This window comes from Vipera berus (assembly GCF_964194415.1).
Source record: "Vipera berus genome assembly, chromosome: 2".
Lineage (NCBI taxonomy): Eukaryota > Metazoa > Chordata > Lepidosauria > Squamata > Viperidae > Vipera > Vipera berus.
This window is the reverse complement of record NC_138203.1, coordinates 63,733,081-63,751,427: the sequence shown is the minus strand read 5'-3', so window position 1 is coordinate 63,751,427 and position 18,347 is coordinate 63,733,081. Positions and strand designations below refer to the sequence as shown.

Sequence of the window (18,347 nt, the reverse complement as noted above, 5' to 3'; positions counted from 1 at the left end):
GGATAGCCTTGGGTTAGGCAAAAACAGGAAAGAAAGAGTTAATTAGCAAGGTGTATTCAAAAAAAGCCTTGACAAATACTTAACACATATCTCCCTTGCTTCCTGCTAATAAAGAGAGAAAGAAGCTGTGGCTCAGGGAGTTAAAACAACTGCCTAATATATAATCAGCCCAGGTTCGAATCTCAGATAAAGGGTATGACTGACTGATGAGAACAAAATAAGTTCGAAATGGCCATCTCAGCCTCCCTAATTCTTTATTAGCGGGAGACCGATATGGCCATTTCAAACTCATTTGTTCTCATCAGTCAGCCATACCCTTCTGAGATTCAAACCTGGGCCGATTGCACATAAGCAGTTGTTTTAACCTCTAGGCCACAGGCTCTTACTCGCTTTGCTAGCTGAGAGGCAAGGGAGATATGTGTTAAGTATTTGTTAAGTATTTTAGAATACCTTGCTAGGCCCAAATACGGGCCAAACCTTATTGCCTGTATCAGCCTAACCTAAGGCCATCCACAAGCTGTAGTCACAACTGTGACAACTCATTATTTGTGTAATTTTTTTTTGGATTACTAACCAAAAAACTTACACAAATAATGAGTTGTCACAGTTGTGACTACAGCTTGTGGATGGCCTTAGGTTAGGCTGGTACAGGCAATAAGGTTTGGCCCATATTTGGGCCTAGCAAGGTATTCTAAAATACTTAACAAATACTTAACAAACACACACACACACATATATAATTGATTACTTTATTAAAATATCTTAGACAAAATCTAAGCAAAAATAAAGAGTTTGCATTCTAGAAACCAAGTTAATATCTACTATGATTTTTTTATAGACATGTCCACCTATGACTCACTTATGTGAAAAAATAATTTCCACTCTACCATCATGGAGGAAAATGAATGGGCCCAATCAGCTCATGTCCCTTCAACAGTTTATATATGATGTGCAAGATCAACTTAATCCATTAGCAAGTGAAGATGAGATTCGGCATATAGCCCTCCAGCTACACAGTATAGGCGAAGTAAGTAATATATTAATTACATGGATAATTCTATAAGTGTTAATTATATAAATGTTTATGCAGTGGAATTTGCCTATCACACTGCTTGCAAATTGTTGCCCCTACTAAGTTTTCCTTATTCTAAGTTCTGCATGCACACAAAGCACACAGTAGAGAAACCAAGCAGGACCTACTTCCTGCTGCAGCACAAAGAGAAACTGCCTTTATGCCAACTGGTGTTTTTAAAAGATAGAAACAGCTTAACTTGCTTCTTCTTGTTGTAAAGTTCAATGTAATATTGAAGACTATGACTGAATTTGGAACTAGAGAAATTCATATTGCATTGAATAGGGTCATTGCATGTGAAAAGAAGATTTATGGCAGCCTAGTGGTTAAGAAAAATAGATTTACAGGTAGTCCTCACTTAATGACCACAATTGAGCATAGAATTTTGGTCATAAGTCATTAAGCAGGTCACTAATGACTTGTCTCAGTTTTATAATCATTTTTACAATTGGCATAAACATGGTTGTTAACTAGGATATTAAAGTTAGGGGGTTTTTTCTCTTACATGCTAGAAATTACATGAGGAATGTACCATATTTTCGGACCATAAGGCGCACCCTGACCATAAGACGCACCCAGTTTTTAGAGCAGGAAAACAAGAAAAAAATATATTCTGAATCAAATAGTACCATGTATACTAAAACAGGGTTTTTCAACCTTTTCATCCATTGTACCACATTTAGGACAAGGGAATGTCCGAGTACCACCAGTCGCCCAGCAAGGTGTCAAAAACTTGACACCCCCCCCCAAAAAAAGGGAAAAAAATGATAGTACAGGTAGTCCTCGACTTACAACAATTCACTTAGTGACTGTTCAAAGTTACGACGGCACTGAAAAAAGTGACTTATGACTATTTTTCACACTTATGACCGTTGCAGCATCCCCAGGTTCATGTGATTTACATTCGGATGCTTGGCAATCGATTCTTATTTATGATGGTCACATTGTTCCAGGGTCATGTGATCGCCTTTTGCAACCTTCTGACAAGCAAAGTTAGTGGGGAAACCAGATTCACTTAACAATCATGTTACTAATTTAATTTCTCTCTCTCCTTCTCTTTCTCTCCCCCTCCCTCTTTCTTTTTCTCTCCTCTCTCTCCCTCTTTCTCTCTCCCTTTCTCTCCCTCTCCCTCTTTCTCTCCCTCTTTTTCTCTTTCCCTCTATTTCTCCCTCTTTCTCTCTCTCTATTTCACTTTCTTTCTCCTTCTCTCTCTCCCTCTTTCTCTCCCTCCCTCTTTCTTTCTCCTTCTCTCTCTCCCTCTTTCTCTCCCTCTCTCTTTCTCTCCCTCCCTCTCCCATTGTCCCTTCTTTCCTTCCTTCCTTCCTCCCTCTTTGTCCTTCCCTCTCTGCGTTAGAGCAGTACCCATGGAGGCGGCCCTGCGGCCCGGCTTTCTCTTGCAGAAAGCAAGCTGAAACGGAGCGAGGGAGATTGCCAGGAACATGAATTGGCCAATCTCGTGCTCCTGCAATCTCCCTCGCTTGGTTTCAGCTTCCCTTGCTACAAGAGAAAGCAGGCTGAAACGGAGCGAGGGAGATTGCAGGAGCGCGAGATCGGCCGATTCGCGTTCCTGGCAATCTCCCTCGCTCCGTTTCAGCCTGCTTTCTCTTGTAGCAAGGGAAGCTGAAACCGAGCGAGGGAGATTGCAGGAGTGCAAGATCAGCATTTCTCGGCACGTGCCGATTCGTGCTCCTGGCAATCTCCCTTGCTTTCCACTTGCGGAGGTTGGGGCTGGCCATACGGATCACCTTCTGACCATAAGACGCGCCCTCGTTTCCCCACTTTTTTGGGGAAAAAGTGCGTCTTATGGTCCGAAAAATACGGTATTTGTCACCAATAAATACATAAAGTCTTGAATAAATTGTGAAGAAAACATGGTGTAGAACAAAACAATCTTTTTCTAGTTTTTTTCTACGTTCAGTCTTATAAACTGAGTCCTACTTAGGGTTAAGGTTAGCATTAGGGTGAATAGGATTATACGCATTTGTACACAAATGGCTACCTATCATAGGTATCTGAACACAAGCCTAGCTTTTTACAGTCAAAGCTCTGGTTGAGAAACCCTGAGGACTCTCATGTAGATCTTGTCCTTTCTCGTGTATATGTAATTATGTGAATGTGACTTTTATCTTTCTAAACAGATCAACATCATGCAGAGTGAGACAGTCCAAGATGTTGTTCTGCTGGATCCTCGCTGGCTATGTTCAAATGTCCTTGGAAGACTTTTGTCTATAGAGAATCCTAAAGCCCTCCACCACTACAGAGGTCGATATACAATAGAAGATATCCAGCGCCTTATACCAGACAGTGATGTAGAAGAACTTATACAAGTCTTGGATGCCATGGACATCTGTGCCAGAGATATCAGCAGTGGAACAATGATTGATATTCCAGCCTTGATTAAAACTGATAGCCTCCATAGGTCTTGGGCTGATGAAGAAGATGAAGTTATGATTTATGGTGGTGTTAGAATTGTTCCTGTGGAACATCTAACCCCACTTCCTTGTGGAATTTTTCATAAAGTTCAAGTGAATCTGTGTAGATGGATTCATCAACAAAGCACAGAGGGAGATGCAGATATACGTTTGTGGGTCAATGGATCAAAGATTATGAACCGTGGAGCTGAACTTCTTGTACTGCTTGTCAACAATGGTCAGGGTATCGAGGTTCAAGTTAGAGGCTTGGAAATGGAGAAGATTAAATGCTGCTTATTCCTGGATTCTGTATGCAGTACCATTGATAATTTGATAGCCACCACATTGCCAGGGCTGTTGACAATCAAACATTATCTCAGTCCTCAGCAGCTGAGGGAACATCATGAGCCAGTCATGATTTACCAGCCAAGAGATTTTTTCCGCGCACAAAGTCAAAAAGAGACCTCCTTGACTAATACCATGGGTGGTTACAAAGAAAGTTTTAGCAGCATATTGTGCTTTGGGTGTCTTGATGTTTACTCACAAGGAAGTTTAGGAATGGATATCCATGTATCAGATTTGAATCTACTTACAAGGAGGAAATTGAGCCGACTTTTGGATCCACCTGATCCTATGGGCAAGGATTGGTGCCTTCTTGCAATGAACTTGGGCCTCCCTGATCTGGTCGCAAAGCATAATATAAATAACGGGAGTTCCAATGACTATGTCTCGAGTCCATCCTATTCCCTTCTCCAGGAATGGGGAAATGCCCCTGAAAGTACTGTGGGTATTCTGATGTCTAAGCTGAGGGAACTGGGCCGCAGAGATGCAGCTGACTTTTTATTGAAAGCATCTTCTGTGTTCAGAGTCAGTTTCGATGCAAATGGTCAGGAAGCCTATGCTTCAAGCTGTAATAGTGGGACATCTTATAATTCAATTAGTTCAGTCGTCTCTCGATAAAAGTAATAATGTGGAACTTTTTCTAATTTCAGCTAATGTGAAAGGGTTCAGGATGGCAATCTTTTTGGTATTTATAAGTTCTGTATATTACTGTAATGAGTTGTCTCTGTTCCTTCACATTGCTTTTTAAGTGACTAAAACCCTGAAACATTGCTTTTTAAGTGACACATTGCTCTTACTTTGGTTATAAAAGGCTAGTATAATTTCAGCTATTTTGCAATCTGCTTTTTAATGATTATTGTACTTTTTTGAATTCTATTGGTTTAACTGTTTAATTCTTCAATAGCTGGTCATTTTAACACACCATCCTTCCTTGTACTGAAGACTGCACAATAATTAAGCTACATTTCTTACACACTCTCTTTTTCCCCTTGTTTATTTTAAAAACATAGCTAGCCAAACAATGCTAATTGGTTTGAATTTGAATACCATGCTTAGAAATGAAGAAGTGAGTGCCTTTTGCGGAAGACTCATGTGGTTAAAATCAAGTTGTTCCTGTGGAAGCTGTAAGACAATGCTACCTCTATTTCATGTCTGCATGCTGGTTGTTGCAAGTGGTTGTTGCCTTTGTGTGTCATAAAGCATAAGATACTTGGTAACATGAAATCTGTTCCACTGAAGAGCTCTCATGTAGACTATCATGAGGGTAGAAATATGTAAGACATTATAAATGTTTATTTCCGTTGAAGTGGAATGAAAACTTTTGAACTCCATGAACTTGCACCTTCCATTATTTCTACATATCTCAGGTAAAGATTTTACACAAGTGTAAAGTTCACCAAGGCACATATACAAGTGTTAGCTAACTATAACTTACTCTGTATTTAACACTGATCATTTGTGCAAAGCAAATGGTTTTCCACTTTCAGATACTAGTGTGCTTATTTCTTATACTTGAACGTTTAATTTCATTTTGTTTTTATTAAAGAAAGCAAGAGCTTAAAATTACTATGAGGGAAAATGACTTTCTTCTTTTCTGAAAAGCATGTAATTTTAAAGGTACACTATATATTATGTGTATATACATATATAATATATGTATATATTAATACTGTTTTTCCTTAATCTTTGTTGTAGTACAATTTTAAAAGTTTTTTTACAAATAAATTGTTGCCTGTTGCAACTTTTTCATCATTCTTCATTTCCTATTTGCATTCATATCATTAATTACATTAATTATTTGGTTTATGGACATGCAAAACAGTTAGCTCTTGATTTTAACTTTCTAGCCAACATCAGCTACAAAGTTTCATTCCAAGAAACCATTTCATGTATCACAATTTTCTATGACAGGACTGGACAGAATTAAGTATAAAATTTTACCCAAAGCATAGCATGTATTTTAATGCATAAATATGCAATCAGCAATCTTGTAATATGTCAACTAGATGAGAAATAGTATTTAGTAATAATAGTATTAAGGCTATTTTTCTGATCATGATTTGGATATTCACAGAATGACGTGGGAAAGTACAAAAATAAAAGTGTCCAAATATGTTTTTGAAGGTTTTGTTTTGCTAACTAATCACTTTGAGAATGTGTGAAAAGGAAATGACTTCTTGGGGAAATAGAATTTTTGGCGAAGGTCTGTGTTAATTTCCTTTCTGATATGATGATTCTACAGTTTGAAGCAGTGAATAATGTAGATTGCTAATGTTATAGCATAATTCTGTACAAATGATGCTAAAATCTAAAAAGTGTGTGTGACTGAATCTTGGTCATAAGACTGTGATGAATTTCAACAAAAGTTATATGCTGTAAAAATGGTTGCTCTGTAACTTCCCTTTTTAAACTATGTCTGTTGGTAAGATTACTTAGGATGGAATCTCCAGGTTTCAACTTCCAATTTATTTTCAGTGCATTTCATTGTTTTACAAGAGTATTTTGATTTGCATTCATTTGCATCTTACACATCCATGATTGAAGCCTGTGGAATGTTTACACAATGGCGTTGAAGGCAGCCCTAGCACGTGCATCCAGACAACTGAGAACAACCTTCACAGCCATGATGGAAGTCACACAGATGCTTTAATACTTTTAATGCACTTCTTTTAAATGCTTTGCCTAGCTCTAATATGTCATACTACTTTATCAGAATTGGTAAGGGACAAAATCTGTCTTGAACTCATGGTTTTAAAGTAGAAGTAGCAACTAAAATGTTATTTATAAAATACAGTATTTTTAGATAATGATTCTTCTCCATAGGATAATTTCAGCAGGGACTCAAATCTCCATCTGATGACCTTAAGAGAGGTTGAATCAACCAGCTGTGTTGGTTAGAATTAGACCCTAATTCCCCACATCTGTGGGGAAGCAATAGTTTGAAAAATGTTGATATGAACTGCTTCTGGCAGAGAGGTCTGAAAGGCTATGTGGGATTGGATGTAGCTCAATACCAATTCAAAACATTATATCTTGACAAATTAAAAAGAGTTCCCTGGTTCAAAAGAACTTGCAAGTCTGATGGTGTCCTCCTAGTATCTGTTATTTTTAATGGAAATTAATTATATTAATAGGTTCAGATTTGCAAGTTAACTTTCTTTAGAATGTCTATGGAGATTCTGTCATCCAGGTCATGGTTGTTCCAAAGATGCTTTTTCAGGAGGCAACTGGACTTTCTTGTTTTTGTTTGAAGACATTTCGCTTCTCATCCAAGAAGCTGCTTCAGCTCTGACTGGATGGTGGGGAATGGATGGATTTATATTCCTTGCAGACAGCTGGTCATTTGCATTCTTTAAAAGAGTTGTTGAAGCAGTTTGGAGGTTTCCCTGTGTCCTCAGGGTCACCTGAGTAGTGCAAATCTGTGTGGAGCTTCTTGGCTCCAGGATGTCTTCTGCCCTGTGTCCCTTCACTGTTGAAGACAGGCACAGGCTGTTGGGGATGAGTCTGTGTGGTCTGTATCTCCAACTGAAGCGCCAATGGTTCCTGTAGTCTGCAATGTTTTCTGGAAATCCATGCATTTCTTTAGAATGCCCTCTCAGGAAACAAGAGCATGACTGAAAATGAAATTTCAGATTTAGATTTCCCGACTGACTTTGAAAAATGCCCCAAAAGGAAAATGAGTACAGGGAGCTGATTTTGTTGATATAGCAGTTTGTTTGTACTGTTCAGAGTTTTCATGGTGTAATGTGCAATGTTTTTGCACACTGTGACATTTTAGCAACCTAATCACATGGAAGAGAAGTATGACCAGGGGATAGGACACAAGAGTCCAAAGCACCCATTTGTAGATTTTTTTTAAATTCAGAAAATTTGAAGACCTGATTCACTATTGTAAATTAATATAATTCATACTGAATGTGCTTCATAAGAAAATCTTTGTTATAAGTGTCTATCCCTCTAAATCTACCTTGCTTATTTGGAGCTTAATAATGTTTTCACCTTTTTAACTGCTGGATGAGAATGAGAGGTTGAGATTGTAATGCAAAATCCTTTTCTGGGCTCCTTGAAGGAAAGATATGATACAGTGTAAAAGACTTCATTAGATTTCAACCCTACTATAGTTGTATGCACAAATTGTATATTTCTATGAATCCTCAAGTGAATGGAAGCTAACACAGTTTCTACATGGTACAGAGTTAAGTATCCCATTGTGCTCCAGATTTGAATGTATATTATCTATCTGCAGTTGTTTATAGATTTTGCATATAAACTGCGTAGGAAAGGATTTGAACATCCTTTCAGTACTTCATAATACCTACTTGGCAGAAAGAACTGCTTGCAAAATGTTTCCTGTGGCAAGTTATGGTTGTTGTTTTGGGAAATGTTTTTCTTCTTGCATAATAATTCTACCTCAGAATTATTCTTAGGTCTCCTTGAATATACCATATGTTTGAGATTTTGTTCTCATTTTCAATTGTGTTCAGGGTGGGAGGTTGAAATTTTAAAAGCTTAGAGTTCAGGGGGACATGGTGTCTGGGACATACAGTCAGGTCCAGAAATATTGGGACATCGACACAATTCTAACATCTTTGGCTCTATACATCACCACAATGGATTTGGAATGAAACAAACACAATGTGCTTTAACTGCAGACTGTCAGCTTTAATTTGAGGGTATTTACATCCAACTCAGGTGAACGGTGTAGGAATTACAACAGTTGGCATATGTGCCTCCCACTTGGTAAGGGACCAATAGTAATGGGACAGAATAATAATCATAAATCAAACTTTCCCTTTTTAATACTTGGTTGCAAATCCTTTGCAGACAATCACAGCCTGAAGTCTGGAACACATAGACATCACCAGATGCTGGGTTTCATCCCTGGTGATGCTCTGCCAGGCCCCTACTGCAACTATCTTCAGTTCCTGCTTGTTCTTGGGGCATTTTCCCTTCAGTTTTGTCTTCAGCAAGTGAAATGCATGCTCAATGGGATTCAGGTCAGGTGATTGACTTGGCCATTGCATAACATTCCACTTCTGTCCCTTCATAAACTCTTTGGTTGCTTTTGCAGTATGCTTTGGGTCATTGTCCATCTGCACTGTGAAGCGCTGTCCAATGAGTTCTGCAGCATTTGGCTGAATGTGAGCAGATAATATTGCCCGAAACACGTCAGACTTCATCCTGCTGCTTTTGTCAGCAGTCACATCATCAATAGATACAAGAGAACCAGTTCCATTGGCAGCCATACATGCCCACGCCATGACACTACCACCACGCTTCATTGATGAGGTGGTATGCTTAGGATCATGAGCAGTTCCTTTCCTTCTCCATACTCTTCTCTTCCCATCACTCTGGTACAAGTTGATCTTGGTCTCATCTGTCCATAGTATGTTGTTCCAGAACTGTGAAGGCTTTTTTAGATGTCGTTTGGCAAACTCTAATCTGGCCTTCCTGTTTTTGAGGCTCACCAATGGTTTACATCTTGTGGTGAACCCTCTGTATTCACTCTGGTGAAGTCTTCTCTTGACTGTTGACTTTGACACACATACACCTACCTCCTGGAGAGTGTTCTTGATCTGGCCAACTGTTGTGAAGGGTGTTTTCTTCACCAGGGAAAGAATTCTTCGGTCATCCACCACAGTTGTTTTCCGTGGTCTCCTGGGTCTTTTGGTGTTGCTGAGCTCACCGGTGCGTTCCTTCTTTTTGAGAATGTTCCAAACAGTTGTTTTGGCCACGCCTAATGTTCTTGCTATCTCTCTGATGGGTTTGTTTTGTTTCTTCAGCCTAATGATGGCTTGCTTCACTGATAGTGACAGCTCTTTGGATCTCATCTTGAGAGTTGACAGCAACAGATTCCAAATGCAAATAGCACACTTGAAATGAACTCTGGGCCTTTTATCTGCACATTGTAATTGGGGTAATGAGGGAATATCACATACCTGGCCATGGAACAGCTGAGAAGCCAATTGTCCCATTACTATTGGTCCCTTACCAAGTGGGAGGCACATATGCCAACTGTTGTAATTCCTACACCGTTCACCTGAGTTGGATGTAAATACCCTCAAATTAAAGCTGACAGTCTGCAGTTAAAGCACATTGTGTTTGTTTCATTTCAAATTCATTGTGGTGGTGTATAGAGCCAAAGATGTTAGAATTGTGTTGATGTCCCAATATTTCTGGACCTGACTGTATTTTCAAACCAATCGTAATGTATTTATAGAGGGGAAAAAGGCTTTTGAAATGACCTTCACAGACTTAAATATTACTGAAAATCCTGGGGGAGATCACAGACACACTATATACACAGAGAGTCGTAAGAACAGATCTGCTCTGGAAGAGTCCTGAAAAAAGGGAAAAAAATCAAAAGCTAGAATAGAAAGATTAAGCAGCATCCATTTCCCATGAACTATTACTTCCTCCAGAGAACGTGTTAGAAAATATTGACTTAATTTTTCCATCTGCCGTATTCTGAATTCTGTAAGCAACTACATACACATAGGAAATATGAACTCAAATCTGAAACGTGTTTAAGTGTATCATGCGAAGGTTGCGTCAACTTCTCTTGACGGGGATTTGAGGGTGAAGGTTCATTCTCTGAGCTTGTGGGTTGGTTTCCAAACGTTTCATTACCAGGCTAGGTAATATCTTCAGTGGAGTTTAGGGGATGTCTGTGTCAGTGCTCTTCTGTTGATAAGGGCTTCAGGTGTGGGTGCGTCAAGTGAGGGTCTGGTGATGGGTCAGGTGTGAGTCATCAGTGAGAGGCTTGTGATGGGGAGGTTACATCAGATCAGGGTCATTGGAAGGTGAACTGGTGGGGGGAGGGGCCTTGCTTGGGTTGGTTGAGGGTCGGTGCTGTCTCTGGCTGTGCGGTTGATTTGGATTCAGAGGGGTTCGTAAGCTGGTTATAGGTCAATGTAGATGGAATTGCTTGTGGAATGCCAGACTTTGATGAACTCCAAGCATGGCCAGTGGTAGTGTGGCCAATTATTTTTGTGTTGCTCCAATTGAACTGATGCTGTTTGGTGTCAGTGACCCATGACCTGACCCATCACTAGATCCTCACTTGACACACCCACACCCGAAGCCTTTATAAACAGAAGAGCACTGACATAGACATCCCGTAAACTCTGCTAAAGATGTTACTTTGCCTGGTAACAAAATGTTCGGAAAACAACCCACAAGCTCGGAGAATGAACCTTCGCCCTCATCCTACACCTGAGCTACAGATATTCGCTATCATTGCAAACTTAGGGATTTATTGAAACATGAGATCTCACCAGTGATACCACAACCTTTGCACACAATTGAGCAAAATTAAATAATAACAGTTGGTCATCTCAGTATAATATCCTGCTATCCACCTTCCATAATCTTGTGTCAGCAAATAGTGACTTCTGCCAGTAAATTGGTATTCTCATTTAATAATCCCATATTCTCCTTTAAAAACCTCTGCCACAAGACTCCTCAAAAGTGTGTTCCTAGGAAAATTTGTTGAGCAATTGAATTCTGACATATGACTGGATTTGCTGTCAGTGTATTGATTTCCTTATTTCCTCATGTTGTGTCATTTAATTTGCATCCTATGTGAATTATTGTGCCCTTGCACTCTGCTGAATCACTGAAGAGAGTATGTTGCAACATAAAGACTAAATACGGTCAATCTGAGCCTTGCTTTTGTCGAAGATTCTATATAATCTTATCTGCATAGCCAACTCCAAATTTCTGGCTATTTAAATGCCATCTAAGTATTTAATGGAATCCAAGAGAATTTAAATTTTGACTTCAAAAATGTTTACAATCCAAGTGCAATACTACCATCTAATCCCATTTTTTAACACTGCTAAGTGATAACAAATGTTAAAGCATTTCTCAATTCAGGGAGATAGGATACAATCTGTATTTGTTGAAATTTCAAACTTAAGCCTGCTAAATATTTTCCCAGGTTCTAAAAGCCTCCCAGCTTCAATACAGTAAAGCTGCTAAACCGATCCAGTCCATCAAAATTCCTTCAGAGACAAAATTTAGAATATAAATACATTAACAAATTCATGCCCATTATATTAAAGGCCATCATAAAATTAAAGCAAATTAGTAGGGAGAAGTCAGAAAGAAAAACAAGGAAGAAATTCTATGCAGTCTGAGCAGAAAAGGGTAAGACCTATACTCAAATACTTATTCACTTTTAATAAATATCAGAATATACAGACAGAATCTTTTGACATATGAGAAATAATACTTTGCCACTTTTAGCTGATCCAGCAATGTGAAAATAAAAGACTTTGGAGACAAAGATTGGAATAGTTTTAAATACAGATAGCCCTCGACTTATTCATTTAGTGACCATTCAAAGTTACAACAGCATTGAAAAAAGTGACATGACCCATTTTTCACATTTATGACTATTGCAACTTCTCCATGCTCATGTGATCAAAATTCAGACACCTGGCAACTGATTCATATTTATGACGGTTGCGGTGTCCTAGGGTTACGTGATCATCTTTTGTAACCTTCTGACAAGCAAAGTCAATGGGGAAACCAGATTCACTTAACAACCAGGTTACTAACTTAACAACTGCAATGATTCAATTAACAATTGTGGCAGGAAAGATGGTGAAATGGGGCAAAACTCACTTAACAAATGTTTCATTTAGTAACATAAATTTTGGGCTCAATTGTTGTCGTAAGTCGAGGACTACCTGTATGACCTACAATTTAGCATGTTCAATGTGTTTCCTAACTATCTTACCCCCAGCAAGCTGTCTGAATGGCTTAGTTAACGATGCCCATCAACACCTGGTCACGCTGACTGTAGGCTAATTATTCTAAGGGAGGGCTATCCCACACCCTCTACCATTAACATTGCCAATTGTTAAATGTTATGTGTAATGCACAAAGAAGTACCCGGATTATTACAGGCAAGAAAAAACACATTGTTAAATAGCGGGTTCTTTGGTGCAGGAATGAAGACGCGAAGCTGAGTACAGGATAACTCATTGTTTATTTCGTGTTGGAACTGTACTGGGGAAATGCCTGCAACAAGCTGCAATATACAGTCTAGCCCCTAGGTGGCAGCCAATAGGCTTGAATCAACCATTGCCGCCTGGAGATAGCCAATTGCAGCACAGGAGACTTAAAGTCTGGGTTGCTGGAGAGTCGTTAGCTGCTCCAGCAACCCACGTGGTGTTTCACAAGAGCCCAGTACATAACACCCCTCCCCTCTTAGATCAGACTATGACACCAATTAGTCTCAACAATTGTCAAGACTCATTATTCAAACGCACAAAAGTAAAGTGATAATAATAAAAATAAAAAAAACAATGTAGGTTACAATGAGATTAAACAACGTCTCAATGATCAGGCTTCCATTTGCAGTAATAGACAGTTACAACATAGCACTAGTTTCTGTAGTCTAGTGGCAACAGGTTTTACAACAATATATAGCTCTTTATTTTACAATGTAATCTGCAAGATATGAAGGAGGCTTGTGTGCCCTAGAGGAATGTCTCGGAGTTCCCATCACTTTGTGGTCTACCAGCTTACCCAGTGGGCTGGGTAGACTTGTGCCCCTTTGTGCTCCTGAGTCAAGGGGATTCGATGCACTCTGGTTGGCCTCACCAGGTTGGCCCACCCCAGAGTCAGACTGATCGGCAGAGTAGGCACAGCGGTTGCTGAAGTTCTGTTGGCTTGCTCCTTCAGGGGGTCCATGTTGCACTGCAGAGCTCCCCAGTTCTCTCTCTGGTTCCACCTCAGTTAAGAAGGAAAAGTCCTGGTAGTCCATGTGAGGGCTGGCTTGGCCGCAAATTTGAGGACCTCGGGAGGGACTTATGACGCAGTCCTCGCTTAGTGGCCGTTCTGGAAATCGTTTCCTGAGCTGATCAATGTGTCATCTGACAACTCGCCCTCCCTCCACGCCCACTTCATAAGATAGGGGTCCTGATGCCTTGGTGATTTGACCAGGAACCCACAGATTCCCATGACCAGGGGTCGGCAACCGGAAAAAGGAAAAGAGCCACTCAGAACCGGTTCCATCACACAAACAAAAAAGTGGGAGCCGCAAAAAGTGTGCGCGTGTGCGTCCACACATGCGCATGCACAAAAAACATTTTGCGCATGCGCAAAAAACATGGAAGACACCTGCGCGGCGACAGGTCTCCCCTTTGGAGAGGTGCGCGCGCACCTCCGCCCGAACGGAGTTCTCGGCACTAGTGGCTTTTGTAAAGCAGGAATTGCTTCCCATGGAGTCTTTTCCCTCTATTTTTTTTTTACAATAAGTTTCTCCTCCCTCTCCCCTCCCTCAAAAATAGAGGGACCCGGTCCGAAGCGCTAATTAGAAACATCATTTGAGCAATAAACTTAAACACTTTCGAGCAAATAATGCCTGCAGAAAAGAGAGGGAGCGAGCCAGGAAGCTGGTCCTCGCCTACAGCGGCCGGGCCCTGTTGGCTTTTAAAAGCCCGGGGCCTCGCTGGGAACGGAATTTTTAAGGGAGGGCTGTGAGAGGGAAAATGGAGGATTTTCACCTGGAGGTTGCGGGGGATCTGGCAGCTTTCCAAACGCGGCGCCATTGTCCGTTCGGGAGGAGGTGCGTGCGCAGATAGGAAGATAGACCATCTCAACATTCTTGGAGATAGTATGTGGGGGGTTTGTTTGTCCATTGTGAAAAGTCCCAACAGAGGTTTGTGGTCAGTGTAGACCATGAAATCCCTACCATATAAATAGTCATGGAATTTTTTTATTCCAGCAATGATGGCTAGGGCCTCTTTGTCAATCTGAGCATAGTTGCGCTCAGCAGAAGACAATGTCCTTGAGTAAAACACTATTGGAACCTGTTTCCCATTTTTTTCTATGTGACTTAAAACTGCCCCCACGCCATAGGGAGATGCATCACATGCAAGACATACAGGTTTATTTTATTTATTTTTTATTTTAATTCCATTTATATCCCGCCCTTCTCCGAAGACTCAGGGCGGCTTACAAGCTTAGCAGTAGCCTTCATTCTATGTATATGCCTGCTTATTAGGGCTTTCATACACCCCCCAAGCGGCATTATTACAAAGTCAGCTTAATTGCCCCCAACAATCAGTGGACTTTTCTGACAATAGTGCTTTTAATTCCTGGAAACTTTTTCATGTAAGTTAGTCCATTTCCATGGAGCTTTCTTATCCAGCAATCTGTGGAGGGGCTCTGCTATTGCAGCCTTATGAGGTAGAAATGTGTGATAGAAGTTTAGGAGGCCCAAGAATGCTTGTAGCTCTCCTTTGGATTTGGGCCTAGGAACCATTTTAATGGCCTTCACTTTAGAATCAGCAGGGTGAATGCCATTAGCATCAATTCAGAAACCCAGGAATTCTGTTGAAGAAACCCCAATACTACACTTGTTCTTTTTTAATTTGAGGCCTGCTTCGCGAAGCCTCTGCAACAAAGCCTTGAGCCTACTGGCCAACACTTCTGGGGATTCCCCTGCAATAAGAACATCATCAAAATAAGGGCAGACGCCCTGAATACCCTTGAGTGTACGCTCCATGATTCCCTGAAAAATACCTGGTGCAACACTGACTCCAAACTGTAAGCGTTTAACTTTGAAAGCCCCCCTGTGAGTCACAATCATCTGAGCCGCGGCTGTGGCCTCATCAACCAGCAATTGCTGATAGGCCTGTGCTAAATCAAGTTTAGCAAAAATAGTACCCCCTTGCAAGGAGGCTAAAATATGGTTGACCACTGGGACCGGATAAGCGTGTTGCTTGAGGGCTTTATTTAGTGTGCATTTATAGTCAGCGCAAATGCGAACTTCCCCGTTGGCTTTAAGTGGGGTGACTATAGGAGTTTCCCACTCCCCACCATCAACAGGCTGTAACACGCCCTGCTCTACAAGCTTATCAATTTCAGAATCAATTTTATGTTTTAGGGCAAAGGGGACCCTACGAGGTTTAACCCTGATTGGAACTACGTTGGGATCAAGCTTAAATGAGATAGGCGGGCCTGTGTATGTTCCAAGGGTTGAATCAAAAACATCCGCATATTCCTTGCACACTGACATGAGGTCTGCAGTTTGTGTCCGGTTTATGCCAATAATCTGAATACCTAAGGCATCAAACCAATCGAGTCCAATGAGACTCATTCTCTGGCCCCCTACTACTATTACATCCAGGTGCCCCAAAAACCCTTTAAACCTAACCAACAAGGTGGCTTCTCCCTTAACTTTAACATGCGTGTTTTGAAAATCCGTTAGGATTATATCTGAGGGTCTTAGTTTGGCCCAATTGTTACTGGGCCTACACACAAAGTTAAACGTGTCTTGAGAAATGATTGAGACTGCAGAGCCAGAGTCCAATTCCATCTTACATGCAACTCCTTGTAGCTCTACCATGAGCTTAAGTTTGGGTTTGAGGGGGCGTTGAGCCCTGGTGCAGCATACACTTCTATGGCTTCTGAAGAATCCCACACTAACTGGACCCTGAGCCCCAGTACCTCTCCTAGTCGGTTCTTCCAATGGGTGTTTGGGTGGCCGGTCTCTTTGTCGGGCTCTGCAAACCACCGTGATGTGGCCTGTCCTTCCGCAAGCTCTACACGTGGCTGAACGAAATCTGCAGTTGGTGCAAAAATGGTTGCCGCCGCACCCCTTACATCTTGGTAAGAGAACTGCCTTGTAATTGTCCTCTTGCAGCTGGCCATTGCGGTGTGGCACGTTGGGTTGCTTTTGGAGTCAGTTGATTTCAGGTTCTTCTTCCTTGGACAGTTCTTCGGTGCGTTTGGCGTCCTCACAGTGGACCGTTTCTTCTAACTTTGTCGAATTGGTGGGATGTACAGTTTGAACGGCGCCCCCGGCAGCTTCATCAGCCATCACCTCATCTTCCGCTTCGGAAAAGGTTAAATTTGACCTAGCGAATAGTCTCTGCTGAAGCGTTCTGTCCCGTAGGCCGCAGACGAGCCGGTCTCGTAGTCGCTCCTCTAAATTTGAAAACTTGCATAGGCATGCGGCCTGCCTTAGGCCCACTATGAACTCCGATGCTGACTCCCTGGGAAGCTGCACTCTTTGGTCAAACTTGAACCGCCAAGCCATCTCAGACATCTTGGGCTGGAAGTGCCCAGTTAGCCTCTTTTTGAGATCTGCGTAAGAGACTGCTTCGATTGGTGTTGGCGCGAAAAGGTTCCTGGCTAAATCAAAGGTAGCAGGACCGCACACACAGAGTAGCGTTGCAGCCTTCAGTCCTTCTTCCGCGATCTGATTGGCTCTGAGGTAGTTTTCTACTTGCGATAGATATGATGGCCATTCCTCCGGGTGTTTCACGTCGAATTCTCGCAATTTGCCAACCTTCGGTATTCTTTCTATCTGGTTCCTGTTTTCTTCCAGATCCTGCTTCAGACTCAGGGAGTTCCCTGAGCACGAGGTCGCTATCGTAGATGCTAGCCGACCTTCAGAGAGGGGGGGAATGCCTCTTCCCTCCAGCGTGTGCTGCCTTTCCCTCGAAGACTTCAGCTCTTTAATCAGTGAAGAAGGATCCCACCTTCGTTGCCACTGTTAAATAGTGGGTTCTTTGGTGCAGGAATGAAGGCGCGAAGCTGAGTACAGGATAACTCATCGTTTATTTCATGCTGGAACTGTACTGGGGAAATGTCTGCAAGTAGCCGCAATATATAGTCTAGCCCCTAGGTGGCAGCCAATAGGTTTTGAATCAACCATTGCCGCCTGGAGATAGCCAATTGCAGCACAGGAGACTTAAAGTCTGGGTTGCTGGAGAGCCGTTAGCTGCTCCAGCAACCCACGTGGTGTTTCACAAGAGCCCAGTACATAACACATATATTTTCTGCTCTTTGCAAAATCTGTAAATGCAAATCTGATTGATGTATGCGCTCATTCGTCAAGACTTCTTTGTGTTTTCTTCTTTTATTTGTTTATTTGTATCTTGCCTTCATTACTTTTATAAAAATCTCAAAACCCACCTTCCTCCTATTTTCCCCACAAACAACAACTTTGTGAGGTGGGTTGTGCTGAGTGTGTGACTGGCCCAAAGTCATCCAGCTGGATTTCATGATGAAAGTGGAACTTGAACTCACTGCCTCCCACTTTCTTTCCTGGTGCCTTGATCACTAGACCAAATTGGATCTTGTATGAGTAAGTACATAAAAGTATTTAATGTGCCTTGATTTTATTTAATAATAGTTGGAATATGCAATTTGGAAATTGAGCTCCTCAAATCAAGAGTTAAACTTTTTCTCTTGCATTATGCTCCTCCTATATAGCTTTTGCTGTTCCTTACGGAAGAGAAAATCAATTTTCTTTCACAATATTGTGTGTACCCTTAACACACTTTATTTAAAGTGAAAAGTTATGTTACAGGTATAGACATTTAGCACATCTAAGCTGACCATGACCATTGTTAATGACAAACAAGTTTAATATCTATGGCATCATACATTGGTATATGATCTCCACAACCATTTTTAACAGGATAGAAGCAAACATTTTAAAAGGAACATTTCAGAAGAAAACAGGCTAGTGGGAGCCAAGCTAAGAACACACC

General features: G+C 41.2%; 1 protein-coding gene and 1 long non-coding RNA gene across 4 annotated transcripts in view; one reads left to right on the top strand and one right to left on the bottom strand.

Moving 5' to 3' along the window:
- DAPK1 (death associated protein kinase 1) overlaps positions 1-5,562 on the top strand; it is an 82,623-nt gene extending 77,061 nt beyond the window's left edge. For all 3 annotated transcript variants that reach the window (XM_081315743.1, XM_081315744.1, XM_081315742.1), the window contains 2 exons: positions 839-1,027; positions 3,211-5,562. In XM_081315743.1, the coding sequence (XP_081171869.1) occupies positions 839-1,027; positions 3,211-4,443 (1,422 nt within the window). In that variant the 3' untranslated portion in view covers positions 4,444-5,562. The remainder of the gene's footprint in view (positions 1-838; positions 1,028-3,210) is intronic.
- LOC308661039 overlaps positions 1-18,347 on the bottom strand; it is a 40,198-nt gene that overhangs the window by 4,417 nt on the left and 17,434 nt on the right. The window lies entirely within an intron of this gene.